This window comes from Prionailurus bengalensis, chromosome C1 (assembly GCF_016509475.1).
Source record: "Prionailurus bengalensis isolate Pbe53 chromosome C1, Fcat_Pben_1.1_paternal_pri, whole genome shotgun sequence".
In the NCBI taxonomy this organism is placed as follows: Eukaryota; Metazoa; Chordata; class Mammalia; order Carnivora; family Felidae; genus Prionailurus; species Prionailurus bengalensis.
The window spans coordinates 201,648,103-201,670,177 of record NC_057345.1 but is presented as its reverse complement, the minus strand read 5'-3'; the positions used below and the strand labels follow the sequence as shown (position 1 = coordinate 201,670,177).

Sequence of the window (22,075 nt, the reverse complement as noted above, 5' to 3'; positions counted from 1 at the left end):
CCTTAACCACTCTTCCCCACCACACATATAAATATACACAAGCATATTAGTGCTTTGCAAATTAAAACTATCCTGGGCATCACAAAGCCTGGCAATTAATTTATCTAAAAATTCTAGTTTCTAACTTAACCCATCATTTGGTATCTTGCCGTTTTAGCTCTTGAAAACTCAGACACTCTCAGCTAGTTCCTAAGCCCTCTGGATAGAGCTGCTGTCTAGACACGCCATACAGATCAAATGGATATAATGTATGAAGTACAACTTTAAACATCCAGCAAACATAAAGCCATATAATGAACACAAATGTTCCAGACCTCCTAAATTACCTTAAAGGAGAAAGCTGGCAAGATCCAGAATGCCTGAAACTGGCACTCAGAGGACTAATCACCATAGAAATAAAAAGTAAAATAAACAAAACAACTTGCTTCAGTCACATTAATAGAAGTATTCTCCTAGCTAGTATGTTTCCAACTTTAAAATAAAACCAAGTAGGGGTGTCTGGGTGGCTCAGTCAGTTAAGCGTCCGACTTCGGTGTAGGTCATGATCTCACGGTTTGTGAGTTCAAGCCCCATGTCAGACTCTCTGCTGTCCGTGCAGAGCCCACTTCAGATCATCTGTCCCACCAGCTCAGCTCGCACGTGCACTCACTCTCTCTCTCTCAAAAATAAATAAACCTTTAAAAAAACTAAAAAATAAATAAATAAATAAATAAATAAATAAATAAAACCAAGTATTAACTCCTGTCCCTTGAGGGCGTTTCAAACTCAGATGGAGTGCCCAGGTGCCTTCCTGGGAATGGTCCTGCCTAGATCCCGACAGATGAGCTACATTTAGTTAGGACCTAGCATCTCACCGATCCCGCCGATAGTTGTGTCTCTAGTACTCAGAAAAATATCTCCAAAAAATAACAATGGAGATCCTCATCGGCCTCACATTGGCCTTCGAAAACCTCTTTTAGACACAAGTGAAAACTCTTGCTGGCGTACCTTGAATAGTGTCCTCTTTTGGAACCTCCGTTTCGTCGTCGTCCTGTAAGCAATAAACTGTTTCTTTTTGTATATCTTCTTTTTTTAGGGTTCTTGCATCCACGACTGTCCAAGACTTTTTAACTTTCTCCTGCATAATCTTATTTCCAAAAAGAAAAATAAAGGGAAAACAAAGAAAGCCAGGATTTTAATCAATAAAAAATGAAAATCAAATCTACTCTCTACAGGAAAAAAATTCAGAACAGTTACTCTAGCTAAACTGCTTTGCTCTTGCCTATTGTGGAAATTTTAAGTTTATTTCATAACTCTGTCTACGTTTCATTTTCCCCCCAAGGTAACTGCCAGATACCTATTAGTATTTGTATGTACATAAATACTTTTTATACAAAACCTGCAGGCTAATAAAATGGGACCATACAATTTGTTACTACAGTTTTCCAATAAAGAAGAAAGGGAGAGCCATATATCAGGGGCCAGAAATCAGTAAGGAAATCTGAAAAGGAAACTCGAAAAAAGAACAGGACGAGACTGCATTCTATTCTAGGCCTTGACGGCAGCTGAAACAAAGAAGTGCATCCAAGGTTTTCACAGGTGTAGCATGTGTTTTGGGATTAAGTCTTAGAATATACAAAAACATCTGAATATGTAAACATATGTTTTTGTATATTTTCTATACTTAAATCTTTTTATGTATTTAGTTTGTACATTTAAGAAAAAAAAGGCAAGCAGAGTCACAGGAAAACATGGAGCACAGACTCATACTGAAACTGGAATCCCATCAAATAACTACCAAATTTCTAAAAGCGTGCTCTTTTGTACAAACATGCATATATAACAAAAGGCAATTTCTGAGTAACAAGTCACTATGTTTTTTAAGATTTTAAGTAATGTCCACCTAACATGGGGCTTGAACTCACAACCTCAAGATCAAGAGTTGCATGCTCCACTGACTGAGCCAGACTGGTGCCCCGACAAATCAGTATTTTTTGATACGTCATGGATGCTGTTACTACCAGATCATTAATAACTGGATTGGGTGAGACTGAGTGTCCAAAACTCTGGACTACTTTAGTGTATATCTACAGTTCTGCTATGATACTACGGTGACATGACTTGATGTATTCCATTTTCTTTCCTTCAAAAAAAAAAAAAAAAGAAAGAAACGAAAAAGAGACAGGAGGGAATTAACCTGGATTATAGACAATTCTTAAACCTTCCTCTCCTAATATGCCTTTTTACATAAAAGCTAAATAGAGATGGGAGGAACAAGGAGAGCAGTTAGAGAAGCAGTAATTATGGTACTGAATAACCCACACATGAATTGTCAGTTCCTTAAATAAGCATATTTGCCTGCCTGGCACATTGCTTGAAAAAACATGTATGGGGGCACCTGGGTAGCTCAGTCGGTTGAGTGTCCAACTTTGGCTCAGGTCATGATCTCACCGTTCATTCAAACCCCGTGTTGGGCTCTGTGCCGACAGCTCGGAGCCTGGAGCCTGCTTTGGATTCTGTGTCTCCTCTTCTCTCTGCCCCTCCCCGCTCACACTACCTCTCTCAAAACTAAACAAACGTTAAAAAAATAAAATTTAAAAAATGTGAATGTATCACTCACCGCTTTGTAAGCCACAATTTTTATAGCCAAATTGGAGCCAATGGTCAGTGTGCAGAGCCAAGGGACGGAATACCTCTCAGTTTTCTTAAAGACACGCAGTTGTCTCAGACTCTCACTTCACCAAAAAAAAAAAAAAAAAAAAAAAAAAAAATTATATACACACACACACACACACACCAAAAGCAACAATTTTAAAACATTAACTTGCACTGGATGATGCACTCAAGTTTTCTAGAATGAGAACGGAGTTGTCGTTGATGATAAGGAGGAACAGCAGGGGACAGCAGGAAAATGACAACCCCAAGTGAGGAGACAGCCAGAATACAACTGATTTGGCTTAGGAAGAAGTTGAATTACATTACTGACAGGTAAAAAAAGAGCATCTCTTTCTTCCCCTACTCAATCTTCTCTTTCAACTTGGCCAGTGGTTAACATTTTTTTTAGGACCAAGAATATTTTGAGGATATGATAAAAGCACACCCATAAAAGTTTGCCCACAATTTAAAGGGTTCACCAACTCCCTGAAAACCATCACCCTGGGGATAAGAACCCCTGCTCCAGGGGCGCCTGGGTGGCGCAGTCGGTTAAGCGTCCGACTTCAGCCAGGTCACGATCTCGCGGTCCGTGAGTTTGAGCCCCGCGTCAGGCTCTGGGCTGATGGCTCAGAGCCTGGAGCCTGTTTCCGATTCTGTGTCTCCCTCTCTCTCTGCCCCTCCCCCGTTCATGCTCTGTCTCTCTCTGTCCCAAAAATAAATAAACGTTGAAAAAAAAAATTAAAAAAAAAAAAAAAAAAAGAACCCCTGCTCCAGAATATCAAAGGGTAGGTACCATCCTTTAACATCACTGTTCATAACTCTATAATTTATTAGTTAATTCCAATCACCCTTAAATAAAAAGCAGATATATATGCACATAGTAGAGAGTATTAAATATTCTCCAGGGGATAAAGGAATTTAGTCCATATTTAGTCTTAAGGTAAAGCGGATAACTCTAGGCTTTTTATAGATGGGGATGGAGAATTGGGAAGTACCAACACAACGTAGAGTGCTACTTCATTTGAACAGAAGTCAAGATCAATTCTATTTTTATCTGGTCCCTAATCAAACACAGCAGAGAAGATTAGAGGAGATAAGTGGAATTTGTAGTATTCACTGAGAAAGGAATCAATGACCAAACACTCAAAGCACATAATACAGACTATGATCAATCCTCCTAGTACAGATGAAAAACAGATCTACAAAAAGGTAAAGAGAATTATCTGACATCATTCAGAGTTATGGACAAAAAGGTTTCAAGAGGCTCCAACTTTCAGAAATAGTCTATAATGAACAGTAGATATTCTACTTGCTGCCCTGTTTGCAAAGTTTATGATACTCCTTGGCTTTGGATTTGTTGGGGGATGAATGGGTCTGAACCAGGTCTAACCTGTCCATAGGACCTCACTAGTTTGAGTGACATTAAAATCACCATGAGGTCTGAATTCTGTCCCAGGGCAAGTTCTAAAGACTAGCATCTAATACATAACATCTGAGAACAAATGGAACATTTTTGCAGTAGATTTAAATCTCCCCAAGTAGAAGTCTAGATAAGAACAAGTCTAGCCCAGTGCTCTCCCGTACAACTTTCTGCAATGATAGAAATGTTCTATTTCTAACCATGCCAATCCAATAGGCTATTAAGCAAGCTCTTGGAAGGTGGCTAGTGTGACTGACTGAATTTTTAATTTTATTTAATTTTAATGAATTTAAATTTAAATAGCCACATGTGGATAACGGCTACTGTATCACACGGCAAAGTTCTGGTCCACATCTTCACAGAAGAGCCAACACCAAAGTAGCTTCAAACTGTGAGTGTCATCACATACACAGACAGTAATTTCCCTCCCTGCCATGATACAGGAAAATAAACTTTTTTAACATTAATTTGTATTGGCTTACAATTTTTATTTATGATACCATGGTGAATATGTTAACTTAAGACATATTCTCGCATTAGAGCAAGCCATGTCCAAATTTGAAATAAACAACTTAGGAATATATATTTGCACATGCTACAGTAAGAACACACGTTATGGGGGCGCCTGGGTGGCTCAGTCGGTTGGGCAGCCGACTTCGGCTCAGGTCATGATCTCGCGGTCCGTGAGTTCGAGCCGCGCATCGGGCTCTGTGCTGACAGCTCAGATCCTGGAGCCTGTTTCAGATTCTGTGTCTCCCTCTCTCTGACCCTCCCCCATTCATGCTCTGTCTCTCTCTGTCTCAAAAATAAATAAACGTTAAAAAAATTAAAAAAAAAAAAAAAAGAACACACGTTATGACAGGAAACGTCACTTTACAAGATTCCTCACTGATTCCTTTGCCAACCCCTTGGGAAACTATCATTCAATTTCTAAAATTCTATTACCTACAATATTTCAAGGGTGTCTATATTTAGAAAATCAATACGTACTGTTTGTCAATTATATTTCACAAGAAATATTTTAAAATTGTGATTGAGGAAAACAAATTAGAGCATATATACCCTTAACTACTCAAAAAACTTAAAGGGGATCAGGGATTGGTACACCATTTCGTCCATAAAAATCAGAATATTTCTTACAGAGTAACTGCTAATTCAAGAGTGGCTAATTAGGGAGCCCTCTGACCAAAAGAGAAATTTATATGGCTATGACTGAAAGTTAGAATCAATGTTTTCACTTCTTACCTGAAGGAATAAATTTCATCCAGCCCATCTTCACCTTCTAAAGACATCATCACCTTTTTCACCATCCGAATACCTTCTTTCTGCTGCTCAGTAATTCCTTTTAGAGGAAAGGAGGGTCCATGCTGGTCCAAGCAGGAGTTACCATCTCCTCTGTCCCCGGTTCCATCCTCCTTGCCAACAGGGAATGGCAAACTATCAGGAAAAGATCGGCAGTTGTTCATAAGATAAGCTCTGAAGCCAAATAATAAACTGGGTTCCCTTCCTGTGACTGTCACTCGCTGGCTTATGAGAAAATGGGCATGCCACTCACCTGAGCTTTCAATCCCTCCTCTCTCAAATGGCACTTATCACCCTTATCCTATCAGTTTCGAGTGACCGAAGCCTTTTTGGTTTGGTTAAAAGAGTGGAATTTCTTGGTTTACATAGCCAAATAATTCAAAGTGCAGGGTGGCACGTGACCTTCGGATGACTGGACGCAGTCTCACATGCCTCAAGGACCACCCCAACCCTCTCACTGTCCATTTCATCTCCATGTGCCCCTGTGCTGGCTCCACTCTCTCACTGGCTCCCTCCGCGTCACCCATGAGCTCTTTCAAGCACACACTGCTGGTTCTGCTACCAAAGAGGAATGGACTACGTGTTTAATGCTCAACTCTCAATTCAAAAAAGCCAGGGATCAGTGATAACCTAGGGACCAGATCTAGAAGATGCTCGCTCTCATTCGAGCCAGGAGGTTAAAGTGCAGGAAGGACTGCTTCCTAGAAAAAGGCAGGTGATATTCTAGGCAGCCAAAAAAGAAGAAGAATAAAAAATAAAATAAAATAAACACCTTTAATAATCCCTCAATGTTATTTTAAGGATTAAATGGCAGAATGCGTATAATATACTTAATGTTATCTTTATTACTGTACATTTAGAATTCCCAGACAGACATCAGTGAATTGCTGGAAATAGGTAAAACCAATTCTTTCCCATGTTTCATTCTGTTTGAAATGAGACTAAAACTACTAGATGGGGCTACCAGTCATGGAGATATTCAATAATCAATATACAAATTGAAAAATCAACCAACCAAGCGCATTTTATGATAATTCTCTACATGGTACTTCATAAATGTTTTCATGTAAACAACCTCATTTAATCCTACACATTAGGTGGATAAAAATTTCTACCTCCATTTCCTAAAAAGAAGCCAAAGCTGCATGGCAAAATCCGGCCAAGCCACAGCCAGTGAGCGATGTGCAGCGAGGACTTGGTCACCTGAGAGGGCAAGGCTCCTGCACTCGCAGTGTGTCACAGCACTGCCCCCAGAAACCCAAAGAGCAACCTTTTCAGTTCCCTCAACATCACCTACTGGTCAACTCTGTGTGGCTGGTTATTTTAAGGTGATTTCTTTACCATTTTATCTGCTATAACTAAAATAAAGCTTCCTGTTTAATTTTGTCGACGTATACCCAGCATGACAGATAGGCACATCCTGCATGACCTATCAGATAAAGAGCTTCTACAGAGCAGGGCATGGGACACAGGGTTCACATCAGGCTGTGGCTGTTTCCATTAACAACCTAGAAGAGAGATGCAGCTCTTTCTGCCCACAGGTCCTGTCCTGTTGCTATAATAAAAACACCCTTTTGCACCAAAAAAACAAAACAAAAAAACAGACCTGGAAGATGGGAAAAGTGACATGAACATGAAGAGTCAGGAAGTTATCCTGGAAAAAGAAGTTACAGTAACAGTTCTTTCTACCCTGCTTTCGACCAGATATAAACTTTCTCAGTAGCCAACAGAACAAACTAAAAATGAGGTCCAAGGAATGAGCCTACTCAGAACACGGTGGTTCTTAGACCTGCTGGTATTCTGTTTACTCCAATTACAACAATCATCCATGGGATACACCAAACAATAAAACCAGAAACTCTACTTTGTATGCCAGAGATCTGTAGCCACAAGCACAAATACAAGAAAAAAACAGCCAAATAAGCAGGTAGTGGTAAGGCTACATTCCCTCTTCAACACGCTTTGCAGTATTACTCAGACAAAAAAGTAGCCTTTTCCAATGACATTGACAGAAGTGCAGGATGCTTCAACCCTGTAAAGGCATCCTGAAATTATGAACAGGGAACAGAAGCCAGGCAGAGCTTTTGAAGTACTTAGAAAGCCTCAATTCAATAAGACGAAAAGTGTCACTCAAAAAGCCCTTAATTTCTCCGAAGTACTATCTTAACAAGTATCAGTCTGATGGGTTATTCTGAACTATTTCTCTACAGTTCTACAGAAAGGAGCTGCCCCTCAGCAGTCTTAAGAGGTACATACATGCAAGAGAGGTTCTTAATTTCCAACGGCAGGCATTTCAAAGAAGCCGAAGGCTTACCATTCTGAGCTGAAGGCTTCCTGGTATAGCTCTCAGTCTGAAAAATGAGTGTACTCAGAAGACTGGTAAGTCAACATCCTATATTATCACTCTGCTTTCACCAAAAATAAAACAAGAAAAACAGGTTTCAAATGCAACAGGAAGGATTAGTGTGGTGAAAAAGAACTTTCTTGTTAGGGATTGAAGATAAAGAAAGTAAATGCCTGGGGAAGGAGGGGCTCTGCCTTGCAACAAATTATGAGATATTTTGTGAACATTTTTGCTCAGAATCTGCATACCCCATGCCTAAATACACACAAGCAAATTACATCTTATGTACGTGTGTGTATCCTTTAGATTTAAAAGTTAAAAAATAAGCATTCTACCGGTTTAAAATAATTCTCAGGTTGACATTCCTCTCTACCTTAAAAACATCTAATGCTCGCAAAACAGTACTCTGGAACTGCTGAAGAAAAGAAACCATCAATCTGGTAATTGTTTGGATAAAGTCTTCTATGTAAGCAAGAAATAAACTGAATATCCTCCAACGATTCCTGAATTCTTTGAGTCCAAGAAACATGAACAAACCATCTACTACTGAGCTAAATTCTGTGTCACTGTGACTTTCATCCCCTTACCATTAAAACTCAGAGTTCCTGGAATTAAGGGTACTCAGTGAATGTTTGCTGAGGTCAGTCATCTAACATATTTCAACTGTGAGCGCAAACAGAAGACTCGCGGGAACCAAGAGCTTTAGAAAGGGGCCCTACTCCCTGCGTTATGAGAGGACAGGATTGGTCTTCAGACGTTATTCTCATGATCTTACAAGAACTGCAGGGAGATGCCAGATTTCTCCAAGTTATGGATTATAATATCCAGCTGATCTTGGCTGAATGGGCTGCTGAGGTCAGTGAACACTTCAATATGCCTCTTTCCAAACTTCTTTCCTCTAAAAGAGAAAGTTATCACAATAAGAAATCATTCTCCTGAATTATCGCTTACAAACTCAAATGCACTTGGTCACTGGACTTAGAGACAGGCTAAGAAATGAATCTCAATACAGTTAAGAAATGTGATTACATTCTAGAACCCCACATATCACTGATGCTCAGTTAAGTTCTACTAAACATATAGTCAGCCTGGTTATAATTCATATTTTTTAGCATCTTGGGAAAAATTTTTGAGCATTGTGGATATTAAATCCCTGATCTCCCAACTTTAAATATATGGTCACTGGGATTAGAAAGGATCCCTTGGGTGCCTGCGTGGCACAGTTTGTTGGACAGCTGACTTCAGCTCAGGTCATGATCTTGCAGTTTATGGGTTCGAGCCCCGCATTGGGCCCTGTGCTGAGAGCTCAGAGCCTGGAGCCTGCTTTGGATTCTTTGTCTCCCTCTCTCTCTGCTCCTCCCCTGCTTGTGCTCTGTGTCTGTCTCTCAAAAATAAATAAATGTTAAAAAAAATTTTTTTTTTTTTTTTTAAAAGAAAAGGATCCCTTTCCAGCCTCCACTTAGGCAGAGTAAAAACAAGGAACTCTCCCAGTAACTACAACTTCGGTCTCCTGAGGGTTCACTTTCCAAACATGCTGGCCCAGTTCCACTCACAGGGCTACTGGCAGGATTTTACACAAAATGTACAGAGATTGAGAAATGAAAATACAAATTGAGGCCTGAGATTTTAGTACTAATGTTTTTCCTAACAGTCAAGGAATGGGTGGGTGTAAATAGATTCAAAGACCCATATTTTAAAGGCAAAATAATTAAATAATGAATCAGGTGGCTGGTCAGAGCTAGGCATTTTCTTTTTCTTTTTTTTAATACTACAATTTTATTTTTTTTAATTTTATTTTTTTTAGTTATTTTAATTCCAGTTAGTTAACATATGGTGCTATATTAGTTTCATACATTTAATTTCAGTCAGATTATGAACAATACCATATAGAAGTTTTTAAAGTTCCTGGTAATTAAGTCAAATAGGAAGGAAGTTGAAGTAAGCCAAACATGTATTTCTCCCAGAGAAATTCCCACAAACTATAGCCCTTGCTCTTTTTAAACTTAAAAAAGAGAGGCTGAACTGAACCATTGAATTCTATCAAATGGTTCTTTAGCCACACAAACATGCTGCTTGATTAGCAATGAATCACACATGTACAGAATACAGCAACACATACAATTTCTGCAGAATGACTCATTTCCACCTCTCTTCAATTGAAGACACTTACACAGTTTCTTGTTGAATCACATCCATGCACACAATGAGTGCATCCAGGACTCAGCTAGTTAAGGGCAGAAAATATCACTAAACAGTCCCTTTATCCCAAGATCATGCAACTTTTTTCCAGTGAAGTCCACAGTGCTTGAAACCGTGAACTCTGGGCTGACTCTGTGAGGATTTAAAAGCACTTGCCAGAGAGTGCTTTTTCCAACATTTATTTCACTAACATATAATCACATATGCTGTAATCACATTCACAGTATATATCCTGAAACATATAATCAGGAAAAATAAAATAAGCCCAAGGTAATCTAACACATTCCCATGCATTGAAACAAAAATTATGATGTCATTTTACAATATCTAGAATCCATTTTTCGTGATTAGAGTCCACTCTTAAATATGACCTGAGCCATAATGTGGCATTTGTAAGTCACTCTTAGCACAGCAGCACCTCCCAGTGATCAGGGAGAACATTACGGTTTAGAAAAGTAAGAGTAACCACTTAAAATCATAGTACACGTGGAAGAAATTGGAAATCTCAGTTTAGATATCGGTCTGATTTTGGACACAAAAATACCCTCCATCCAGGAAAGCATAGGGAATGTTAATGCTACATTCTTCTACAAATATGTTCTTTACATGCAAACATTTCCAGCCATCACCACCACTAAACTTTCTGCACATAACAATACAGAAATATACCCACTGGTATCTTTCCCTTATGGTGCCTCCGAACCACTCAGTATCACTAGTGCAGAGAAGGGGCAAGTGGCTAGAGGCTCAGGAGTGCAGATACCCAACCCAACCTGAATAAATCCCAACACACACCATCATCTCCATGTCTTCAGAGTCAAAAAATGCCCATATACTCAGAGGTGGGCTTCTAGTGAGCCTCACCAAACTGGATTATGATTCCTCAGATTAAAGGAAATTTCTGAAGAGTCTTCTCTGGCTGAAAAAGGATACAGTCAGCTTGTTGAGAACCTGGTTGGATTTTGCTTTCGATGTCCTCCAGCAGGTCAAAATCTGGTAGCATCAGGTGTCTGTGGACTGTGATGTTCTGATACTGATCCTTACCAGCAAGGGCATTCTCAGTACCATCTGTACCAAAAAGGACTACTGCAATTTCATCCTTGCTCTCAGCAAACACCTAGAGAAGAATGTTCAAAGGTTAAGAATCATAAACTACCACCTAAAAGGCAGTAGATACCTAACCTTCAAGGAGCAATACAACCATACCTCCCTATGGCATGTTCCTGGGTCCACTGTCAACAACAGAATACTGGGCTAGATGGCCCATGGGACAATGACAATTCACAGGTTCTAAGAAGACTTTTCCGTTGACTATAGGTCCCATCTCTCATTTCAACAGAATTACAGGTGGGAGAATGGGAGAGTGGTTAACTACTCTTGATAACTTCCAGCCCAATCAGACTCTAATTCTCAATGAAAACTAATTATGGATTGGGGCGCCTGGGTGGCGCAGTCGGTTGAGCGTCCGACTTCAGCCAGGTCACGATCTCGCGGTCCGGGAGTTCGAGCCCCGCGTCGGGCTCTGGGCTGATGGCTCGGAGCCTGGAGCCTGTTTCCGATTCTGTGTCTCCCTCTCTCTCTGCCCCGCCCCCGTTCATGCTCTGTCTCTCTCTGTCCCAAAAATAAACGTTGCAAAAAAAAAAATTAAAAAAAAAAAGAAAACTAATTATGGATAATTTGAAAAGCTTTTACTCTTTTTGAAAGTATTTTCCAGAGGACTAAAAAAAAAATTACTGGTTCATATCCTCTAACCCAGCAATTTCATTCATAGGTATATATACCATAGAGAAATTCTTGCTCATGTACTCAAGAAGACAAGGACAAGAGAGTTCACTTCAGCACTGTTTATAACAGAGAAAAAGTAGAAACTGACCATCCATCCACAGGATGCAAAAACACATTGCAGAATATTTATATAATATTATACCCCAGTAAAAAAAAAATGAATAATTTGTGCATGTTTTTCAGTATGAATAAATCTTATAATTATGGTTGAGAAAAAATAAGTTGCAGAATTATACGTACCATATTATAACATTACATGTTTTGAAAGCTTCATACAATAGTAAATATTTATGAATATACTTATGTCCTAAAGTATTAAACATACATGGTAAGGACTATGAAAATCCTGAAGTAAAGAGAGAAAGAAAAAGGAAAAAAGAGGATCGGGAAGGGATACACAGGGACTCGCAAGTTTATCAGTAATTATTATTATTATTATTTTTTAAGCAAAAAAGAAAAAGACGGGCATCTGGGTGGTTCAGTTGGATGAGCATCTGACTCTTGGTTTCAGCTCTGGTCATTATCTCATGGTTGTGGGATTGAACTCCACTTGGGCTTTGTGCTGAGCATGGTTGAGATTCTCTCCCTCTCCCTCTGCCCCTCCCCTGCATGTGCGCTCGCTCTCTCTCTCAAAATAAACATTTAAAAGAAGAAAAAGAAATCAAATATGGTAAAACTTGAGTACTGTATAGTGCTAGACAATGGGAAAATAGGTTTGCATCACAGTATTCTCTGTATTTGCCTCCTTCCTGAAACATTTCATAATAAAATGCAAAAACAAAAAACAGGATCTAACAAAAACACAGTCTTGTTCCCACCTACTTAACCGCAGCCTTCTCCACCAGTGGGAAGAGTGCTGTGTAGACAGAGGATGGAATTGTGTCTTTCCTCATTCTGGTTTGGTCTGTTAAGTTCCCCAGTGTGTTAAGAATTGCAAATACATCCCCTGTTGTACCTGGAGAAAAAAATTCCAGCTGCTGGGCTTCAAACATGTCCAGCACACCATGGGGCAGGCCAGCTAGAACTCTATTTGCATCCTGGGCAAGGATTCATATTAAAGCCAGGTAATCCTGCTCAAAAACAAAACTTCAGCCAGGAGAGGGAAGGCAATTCTGAGTGCAGCATGAGACTGGCATCAGGTATCGTCTCCTAGCCTTCCAGATCCACACTGCCACGGAATAGGCAGAGCCAAAAATAAAAACTGAAAGCACAGTTTCTTTAAAAAAAAAAAAAAAATCTATGCACTGGGGTACATGGCAGCATTACTGAAATACAACTAATACAAATTACTATAACCAGGAATGGAGTTAGAACATTCTCTTCTTGACACATTAAGGAATCCAGGTCATCAGAATTTGTTAAAATCTAGGATGACAGGTAGGGTGTCAGTGTCACAGTGAAAAGGGCAACACCCAGAGCAAACAGGTGTCCAGGAGGAATAGCAGTTGCCAGTGAATGAAGAATTTCGTGGACTTAGCAAAAGTAGCACTCGTACCAGGTAGAAGGGACAGAAATCAAGAGAGGAATGTCATTTACCACCCACCTCCCATCCCCGCCCCGCTGAATGTGAGTGGGTCTTAGTGACTTGCTAGACTAACAACAGCAGAAATGACTTTCTGGGATTTCTAAAGATAGGTCATAAAAAGCCACATAGACAGGTCACTCTTAGGGCCCTCTTGCAATGTTGGTGGGAATGAAAACTGGTGCGGCCACACTGGAGAGCTGTACAGAGTTTCTCAAAAAACTAAAAACTGAACTACCCTATGATCCAGCAATTGTACTATAAGGTCTTTACCCAAAGGATACAAAAATACAGATTTGAAAGGGTACATGCACCCCAACATTTATAGCAGCATTATCAACAACAGCCAAACTACGAAGAGAGCCCAAATGTCTATTGACTGATGAGTGGATAAAGAAGATATGATATATATCTACAATGAAATATTTACTCAGCCATCAAAAAGAAACAAACCTTGCCATTTGCAATGACATGGATAGAGCCAGAATGTATTATACTAAGGGAAATAAGTCAATCAGACACAGACAAATACCACATCATTTCACTCAAACGTGGAATTTAAGAAACAAAACAGATGAACATACAGGAAGGGGAAAAAATGAGGAGGAAAAACACATCACAAGAGACTGTCAACGACAGAAAACAAACTGAGGGCTGATATTGATAGATGGGGGATGGGCTACACTGGGGATGAGCACTGGGTGTTGTATGGAAGTGATGAATCACTGAAGTCTATTCCTGTGACTAATATTGCACTGTATGTTAATTAAAATTTAAATTGAAGAAAAAAAATTTTTCCTTCTTCGGACTTTCCCTCTTAGGCCCAGCTGCCACACTGTGAGAATCCCAAGCTCCATGGAACAACCACATGTAAGAGTTCTGATGGACAGCCCCAGCTGAGTTCAAAACCATCAGAAGACATAACTACTAGCCATGGGAGTGAGCCATGTGAGACGTCTGGCTCAGTTTAGCCCTCAAATGATTCAGCCCAGCCACCATCTGAGTGGACCTACACAAGAGGCCACAGAGGCCCAGCTGAGCCACCCAGTCATCCCCAAACCATGAGAACTGATTTAAAAAAAAATAATAATAATAATTTAAGACATGAAGTTTTGGGATAGTATGTTACCAGCAAAAGGTAACTGGAACAGGATTTGTTCAAGATTACCAGGTTAGTAAATGACACGGCAGAGCAAAGATTCAAACCCAGGCCACCTGGCTCCAGAGATTATTACATTGTCTTGTTTCTCATGAAAACTGTAATTTCTACTGTAGAGGCCAGAAGAAAGGAAGAAAAAATTGTCAGGCTCTAGTGGTAGTTGGACTTACACGTAAGTATATGTAAAAAACCTCCTCAGATTCCCACAAACACTGGGGCCAGACATCATAAGCAGGCTGGTATCTTGTGTTACTAAGTGGAGACAACAACCAGTTAAAACATGAGTTACGAGCTCAAGGCCAGGCTGAAACTTACCTGTCGCTGCACAAACACGGTCATCAACTTCTTTGCTAGTTCAAATGGAGATTCTTCACCAGGAAGGGAGTTACTCATGGCAGACCCCACATCCATACAGAGCACAATAGCTGCCTATAAACAAAGTTCCAAAGAGTGAGAAAATGTTAATGGTCATAAAAAAAGAAAACAGATATGTCCTTTTCTTATTTCACCCACAGAACCTGTACTTTAGGGAACTCAGGGGACGCATGGCAAAGCGGGGGGGGCGGGGGGGGGGTGTTCGGCCTAGTGTATGTAAGACATGTAAATGTTTACTACAGAGAAACTTTACTTTTGTTTTTTTTTAATGTCTATTTTTGAGAGAGAGAGACAGAGCATGAGCAGAAGAGGGGGAGAGAGAGAGATGGAGATACAGAATCTGAAGTAGGATCCAGGCTCTGAGCTATTAGCACAGAGCAAGGCTTGAACTCACAGACCATGAGATCATGACCTGAGCTGAAATCAAGATGCTCAACTGATGAGCTACCCAGGCTCCCCACTACAGAGAAACTTTAAAATTGCCCTAGTATTTTCTAAAAGATAGAAAGCAAGTGGGGCACCTGGCTAGTTCAGTCAGTAGATCACACGACTTCTAATCTAGGGGTCATGAGTTCAAGCCCCACATTGGGCATGGATCATATTTAGAAAGCCAGGGAGCACATGGCTGGTTCAGTTGGTTAAACGTCCAACTTTTCATCTCAGCTCAAGTCTTGACCTCAGGGTTGTGAGTTCAAGCCCCATATTGGGCTCCACACTGGGTATGGAGCCTACTTAAAAAAAAAAAAAAAAAAAAAAGATAGAAAGCCAGGATAGGAGCATGCTCCAGGAAGCTGCTGCTCCTTTGGTCTGAGCCCAAGAATAAACTCATGGGAAGCAAATCTGAAAACCCATAGGCCAGAGCTAAATCCAGCCCATCTGAGCCCAAAATACATCAGACATACTGCAGCTGATTTGTAGAACCACAAGCATGAGAACAGAGAACAGATGCTTATTCTGTAAGTTACTGATTTGGGGATAGCTTGTTATGAAGCATTTTTGTGGCAACAGGAGACTGCTACAATCTTTATGTACTAAAATGATACACCCCAGCAATTTAAATCAGTTTGGGAACTGGGGATCTAGAATGAAGACTAAGACACCAAATCTATTCTGGCAGGGGACATAGACACATCAACAAATAATACCAGCACAATATTCCATGACAGATGTGGGCAGTGGGCACTAAAAGAATACACAGGAGGATCATCTATCCAAGACTGGTAGAAGGGATAGAGGAGGAATAAGGAGGCAGAAGAGGCTTCTGGATGTGGTTTTTGGGTGAGTCTTAAAGAATGTTTAGGAGTTAGTTAATCATGTGAATAAGGAGAGTTACAGGTAGAGGAACCACATAAATAAAGACACCTAGTCATTAGATAGCAATCACATACATAAAGGACTAAGGAAATAGGGGAAATAAACTAAAATAAAATGGTTACATGTAAAGTTCTATGTCTGACATCCAGAATTCAACTGAATATGAGCTGAAAGAGATCTGAACAAATAGCAACTCACAATTTCAGTGTGGATTATACAAATGAGTCACCAATATGACATGGCTACAGCACTACATCTCCCACACCTATCTCATCCCATCCTCCAAAATATTTTAGGTTGTATCAACAGTGTACTGAATTCAAAGAAGGAAAACAAAGTTCTTCTGGTGAAAAAAGACTAGATTAGCAAACCGGAGACCATCAGGTCCCACCTTCATTACAAATTAGCTCTGAGTCCTTGGGAATGTCACATAAAACCTCACTGTTAATTCAGAGGCAGGAAGCAGTTGTTGAACTAGATGAGATCCAAGGCCTTTTCCAGAGTTAACAATCTTTGGCAATGACAGCCTCACCTGTGCTTTGTACTGATCAGACCACATCTGACAAACTGTGAGCTGTCCTGAGCACCCTATCTTAGGAGAAATACTAATTACAACAGAACATGAAATAAGCAGATTAGAGAAGGATCTAGAGAAAATGTGATGTGAGGAACAGTTTGAAAAAACTAGATATCTGAGCCAGATGAGAAGATTTAGGAGAACATGACAGTTCCGCCCAAATATTTGGCACCTGTGTTATAAAAGAATTGGCCAGAGAGAATGAGCAAGAATAGGATCAACATATGGAAGTTACAGGAAGACTGGTTTGACTCTATGAAAAGAGGAAAAATAACATTAAGAAGTGATCAATAAAAGAACCACTGTTTTCTGAAGCAGTGATCTCCTGATCCTAGGAGTGTCAGAAAAATCTAGATGAGTTCCTATCAGAGAAGTTACAGATGATTTCTAAGTTTGGTTATATCTCAGGCAACACGTGGAAACTTAAGTTTTTCCCTAGTTTAAAAAGCACTGAACATAAATGCACTAATATGAAGAGATTTCTAGAGTAAAGACAGTACGTTTGAAGAAAGGTTGGTAATAAACTACAAACTTCCCTTGAGAACAACAAAATTTACACTCCATAGTTTCAATGCCCTGATTATAAGACTCTTTAAAAAATTTAAGAGTCCCAAAATATGTTGCTGCATTTATCTAATACACATTCATAAAAGCTATTTTTAAACCAGAAAACTCTAAGTTAAAGGACTAAAAATCTTTTAGTAGGAATCAAGTATCCAAAAAATGGCATCAAGGGGCTTCAAAATATGCAACTTCTTTCCGGAACCAAAAGAATGGTCTGTGTAACACTTCCAACTTCCTTTCTGGCAAGGAATAAGAAAACCAGGGAAGGGAAACTGAGCAACATAGTAACTCTTCATTAACACACGGAAACAATACAGACTGTGAGAATTTTGCTGCAAGTCCACCTGCCATAAACAGTTGCTGCACTAGAGCTGCAGTATTTTAAGCAACTGAAAGGGAGGACAGAAAGGTAAGTGGCATCGAATGCTCATAATCGCTTTAATCCACATTTCCCAATGGGGACTTGAGGGGACTAGGGATCGTTGTTGAAATTCCTATCTTGTTTATCTGTATACGGGATGCCTAGTAAAGGGCCTGGCCTTTGGATGGTTGGATGGATGAACAAACAATTCCCTGGAACACATCTCCCTCTAGTGATCATTCAGAGACAACCACCACTCTCTGCCTATATTGAAAAAAGTCATTTAAAAATTCCATCATAATGTCTATTATTAATGTGGGACAATGAGGGTCACAGGCTCCTAGCAACACAGATAGGGCTCTGAAACCTGACAGCCTGGGGTCACGTATGAATTCCACCTCTTACGGACTGGATAACCTTGGGCTAATCATTTCACTTTCTCTATGCCCCAGTTTTCTCAACTGTAAACTGGGAATAACAGTTCTCACCTCATGGGTTTGTTGTGGAGATTACATGGGATAAGAATAAAGCATTTACATCAGTGCCTTACAGGGTAAATTTTCGATAAATGTGAAAGATTGTTACAGAGGTAATAACATGGCGCTTTACGTTTTAAGTTACGTATTTTACTCAGACCCTCTCTGAACTTCTCCAAGTCTGTGGGTAGGTGCTTATCAAACCTTTCATTCTCGTATAGATTTTATAAAAACTAAGGCTCAGAAATGGAGGAGTTGGAAGAAGTGATGGAGGAGAAGAGGTTGGACTAAGAAAGAAAGAGGGTGGGGAAGAGGTGGGACGAGGAGGTGATGAGGAGGAAGTCAGAGGATGGGAGGGCCGAGGTGGCGGAGTGAGGGGGGAGTAGACGAGGCTCAAATTCAGGTCTTCTGACTCCAAATCCCCAGTTTTTCTCAGCGCAGCCTTCGGGCCGGCCCTCGGGATCCGGCCACGGGCCGCCGCGATCACCTCTTCTTTCCCCCATCCTTGGCACCGCGGTGATCCCATGATTCCTGCTTCCGAACCACCCTCTCCGGATGCCCTGCACCAGGAAAACCCAAGGCCACGCTCTGTCTACCTTACTCCTGGACCGCGCCATGTTGTCCGCGCGCGGGTGCCGTAGCCGCCTCTTCCGGGCAGGAACCTCGCGCACGGCTGCAAAGGTCCGGCGGAGTCGGAGGCAGGGCGTCGTAAAAAAGGGCCGCAACTCAAGGAGCCTGGAAGAGGCGGGGAAACTGTGCGCTGACGCTCAGAGCATGCGCAGATACTTTGCGTCCTGCCTTGGTGAGGCGCTTGGAGACCTGGAGCTGCTCAGGTCTTTAGAATTAGGTAGAGATGAATCGCTGCTCTCAAAGATTCGCTTCCCTTTGCCGTTATTGAGAGTAATCCCTGCAGCAGTTAGTGTCAGAGTTCTGGAGTTAGAGTTCTTTGGGTAGGAGTATGAATCCAGAAAATCACCTAGCTTCTCTAAAAGCCTGTTGTGGGCGTTTTCGTTTTTGTTTTTGTTTTGTTTTGTTTTTCAAAAAGGGGCTAATGAAAGAGTAAACAGATGCGATGACTTTGGAGCCAACTACTGAAGGAAGATTTCCAGGCAATCAGGAGTGGGATTGATTCCTTTCTTTGCAGAGGAAATGGGACGTGCACAGGCCAGGAAGCAGGACATAGCACCCGCTAAGGATTTCCCAATAGTCTGAAGTATTGCTGGCTTGGAAGGGAGGAGGTGAGGTTTAATTCCAAAAGCAAATCTAGGGAGGTGTTCTAGATCTGGGGGCTATCAGTCACAGTGCCTGACATGCTCACTGCCCCTTTCAAAAGAAAGTGCCCAGCTTGCTTTAGCCTTGCACAGAAACAGCGATCTTCTATACCGAATGACCAACTAGCTGAGAGGTGATTGCACGAAGGGTCCGGCAATCTGCACAGTAGCTGCAAACTTATGTCCAAACCGGGGAATCAAATCCAACCAGATTCTCTCCCTCTTGCAGATGGGCCTGGGATAAGCAGAAACTGAAGCTGAAAAGATAAGGATACCATGAGGAAGGAGGGGCCTGGAGGGGAGACAGTGTTATCCACTGGTGCCAGTAGAGTCAGACATTTTCAGAGCGTGCTCATAGAACTGGGGAGGCTCTTCATGATGAGGAGAGCAAAGGCAAAAAAGATGTAAGTAAAATTAAATTTCCTTACAACTTGCAGGCCATTAACAAATACTTGAGACAGGCAGAGGATGACATTCCTCAAGGAACTCACAACTGCCTTAATGTCAATGCTGTGATAGAGGCAAAAAGCAACTGTAGCTTGACAATAGCCAGACCTCTAAGATCCTGTAAGTCATCTTTAACATATGAAAATCCATTTTAGAATCTTCCTTTGTCTTCACCCACCTACCCCCCCTACTTAAAAGTATATAACCAATTGCTCCTCACCATCCCAAGCTTTTTCTGCCCGCACGTCTGGTCCTTGTGTTTTAATAAAAACGTTTTTTAAACTTTTTTTTTTTTTTTAATTTTTTTTTTTTTTTCAATGTTTATTTATTTTTGGGACAGAGAGAGACAGAGCATGAACGGGGGAGGGGCAGAGAGAGAGGGAGACACAGAATTGGAAACAGGCTCCAGGCTCTGAGCCATCAGCCCAGAGCCTGACGCGGGGCTCGAACTCACAGACCGCAAGATCGTGACCTGGCTGAAGTCGGACGCTTAACCGACTGCGCCACCCAGGCGCCCCAAAACGTTTTTTAATGAAAAAAATAAAAACATTTTTTAATTAAAAAAATGTTGATCATGTGTTCACAGCCCATGTCACATCACTTCAAGCTTTTGGTTCAAACCCAAGGGGTTCTTTTAAAACTCAAATACTTAAAAATTTTTTTCTATGTAACAAGTAGATAGAATTACTGGAAATTCACTATGGTGAAGGAAATTTGTAACCTTCATGTTGATGAGAGAAAAACTCTCGAAAGGCCTGATAGACAAAGAAAGCCATTCTAGGTTTCTTACTAAGTCAGCATGACTGTACGTAACCTGATTTATGGGCTGCCACATGTACATCATACATCTGCTTTGTGGATGATGGAACCCATCTTGTCCTTGAGTTATCGATCAATACTCGTACTCCCTGCATCCCTTTGCGTTTAAGCTGGTGATTCGTGCCTTACAGTACATAACCCTGTAAAAACTTCATTCTCCAAAGAGCATGAATCTCTGTAAAAACTTCATTCTCCAAAGAGCATGTCATCACTTGGGCTTGAATAAAAGTCTTTCTTACTTTTAGAGATTCTAAAAGGTTTGTTCATTTTGTGTCAACAATGTCTGTGTTTTTGTCTTGCATGTCGTTTCTAGTTCTTCTCTTTTCTCTTCCTCTTCCTCCCTCTTCCCCACTCTCTCACACCCACACATTCTCCAGTACAGGTTCCTTTCCTGGGAGGAATAAGAGATTCTAGTACTTCTGCTTGTTTGCATCTTAAAAGGGGGGGGAAGGGGGAATTATGTCATCCACGAAGCTGTTGCAACGGATGGCCATCAAGGGCACAAGGAAACTTTTAGGTCATCTAAACTTTTTAAAAGTTAGCATCTTGTTATATTGAAAATCCTGGAGGGGTGCCTGGGTGGCTCAGTCAGTTAAGCATGCAACTCTTGGTTTCGGCTCAGGTCATGATCTCATGGTTTGTTGAGTCTGAGCCCTGCCTCAGGCTCTGTGCTAACAGCGCAGAGCCTATGTGGGATTCTTTCTCTCCCTCACTTTCTGCCCCTCCACTACTCATTCTCTCTCTCTCTCTCAAAATGAATAAATAAATTAAAAAAAATGAAAATCCTGCAGAATAAGGGTTTTATGCCCCCTTGGACTTGAACTGACATGAAAGTGTTGCTTAATGTCAATAGACAGGATGGTTTAGAAATAGCAATATCATCATGCTGGATCAATTATAGTTTACCCAGCTCAGTGTATTATGGCTGCAAAGCAGTTGGAAAGCATAGTCTTCCTTCCTGATATTCACCATGAAGATTGAATAACTATGAGCTAACAGAATGTTCCTGTATGGTATTTATTCTCTAGGTATTTGCTGACAGCAAAGATGAGATCGCTTTAGATCTGTTTAAGTTTTCCTGCCTCTAGTCTAGGCTTTTACAAACCTTGTTAGAGCCCTTTTTGAATGATTTCAGTTTATAAGCCCATTTCTTTCACTAGGTTGTGAGCCTAACTAGGATGAAGGCCATGTCCTCTTCATCTAAGAATCCCTTGAACCTCACCTTCACCCCATCGTCCTCCATGCCACCATGGCCACTATACCCTAGTCATAATCATGATTATGTTTGGCCTTGGCCATTGGTTTCCCTCATCCCAGAAAAATGTGACAAGTGTGGTTGCAACTTCCTAATGGAGGCTTAGGTAAATCCCCTTAAATTAGTGGAAAGATTCAAGATATAAGGATCCATATGAAGATGGTTATACATATATAGGACAGCTACCACACTCATCCGTTTTCTGCAGGCTGAAGCACTCAAAGCCATTTTAGAGACATTCAAAGGCTATG

The 22,075-nt window shown here is 40.7% G+C and overlaps 1 protein-coding gene across 2 annotated transcripts in view; it reads right to left on the bottom strand.

Annotated features, from left to right (window-relative positions):
• The window catches only part of XRCC5 (X-ray repair cross complementing 5), a 93,127-nt gene extending 74,403 nt beyond the window's left edge, over window positions 1-18,724 (bottom strand). For both annotated transcript variants that reach the window (XM_043577756.1, XM_043577757.1), the window contains exons 1-8: window positions 18,629-18,724; window positions 14,681-14,794; window positions 10,833-11,016; window positions 9,871-9,919; window positions 8,476-8,598; window positions 5,300-5,491; window positions 2,600-2,714; window positions 988-1,126 (exon numbers count right to left, since the gene is read on the bottom strand). In XM_043577756.1, the coding sequence (XP_043433691.1) occupies window positions 988-1,126; window positions 2,600-2,714; window positions 5,300-5,491; window positions 8,476-8,598; window positions 9,871-9,919; window positions 10,833-11,016; window positions 14,681-14,794; window positions 18,629-18,649 (937 nt within the window). In that variant the 5' untranslated portion in view covers window positions 18,650-18,724. The remainder of the gene's footprint in view (window positions 1-987; window positions 1,127-2,599; window positions 2,715-5,299; window positions 5,492-8,475; window positions 8,599-9,870; window positions 9,920-10,832; window positions 11,017-14,680; window positions 14,795-18,628) is intronic.
• Between the last annotated feature and the right edge of the window lie 3,351 nt (window positions 18,725-22,075).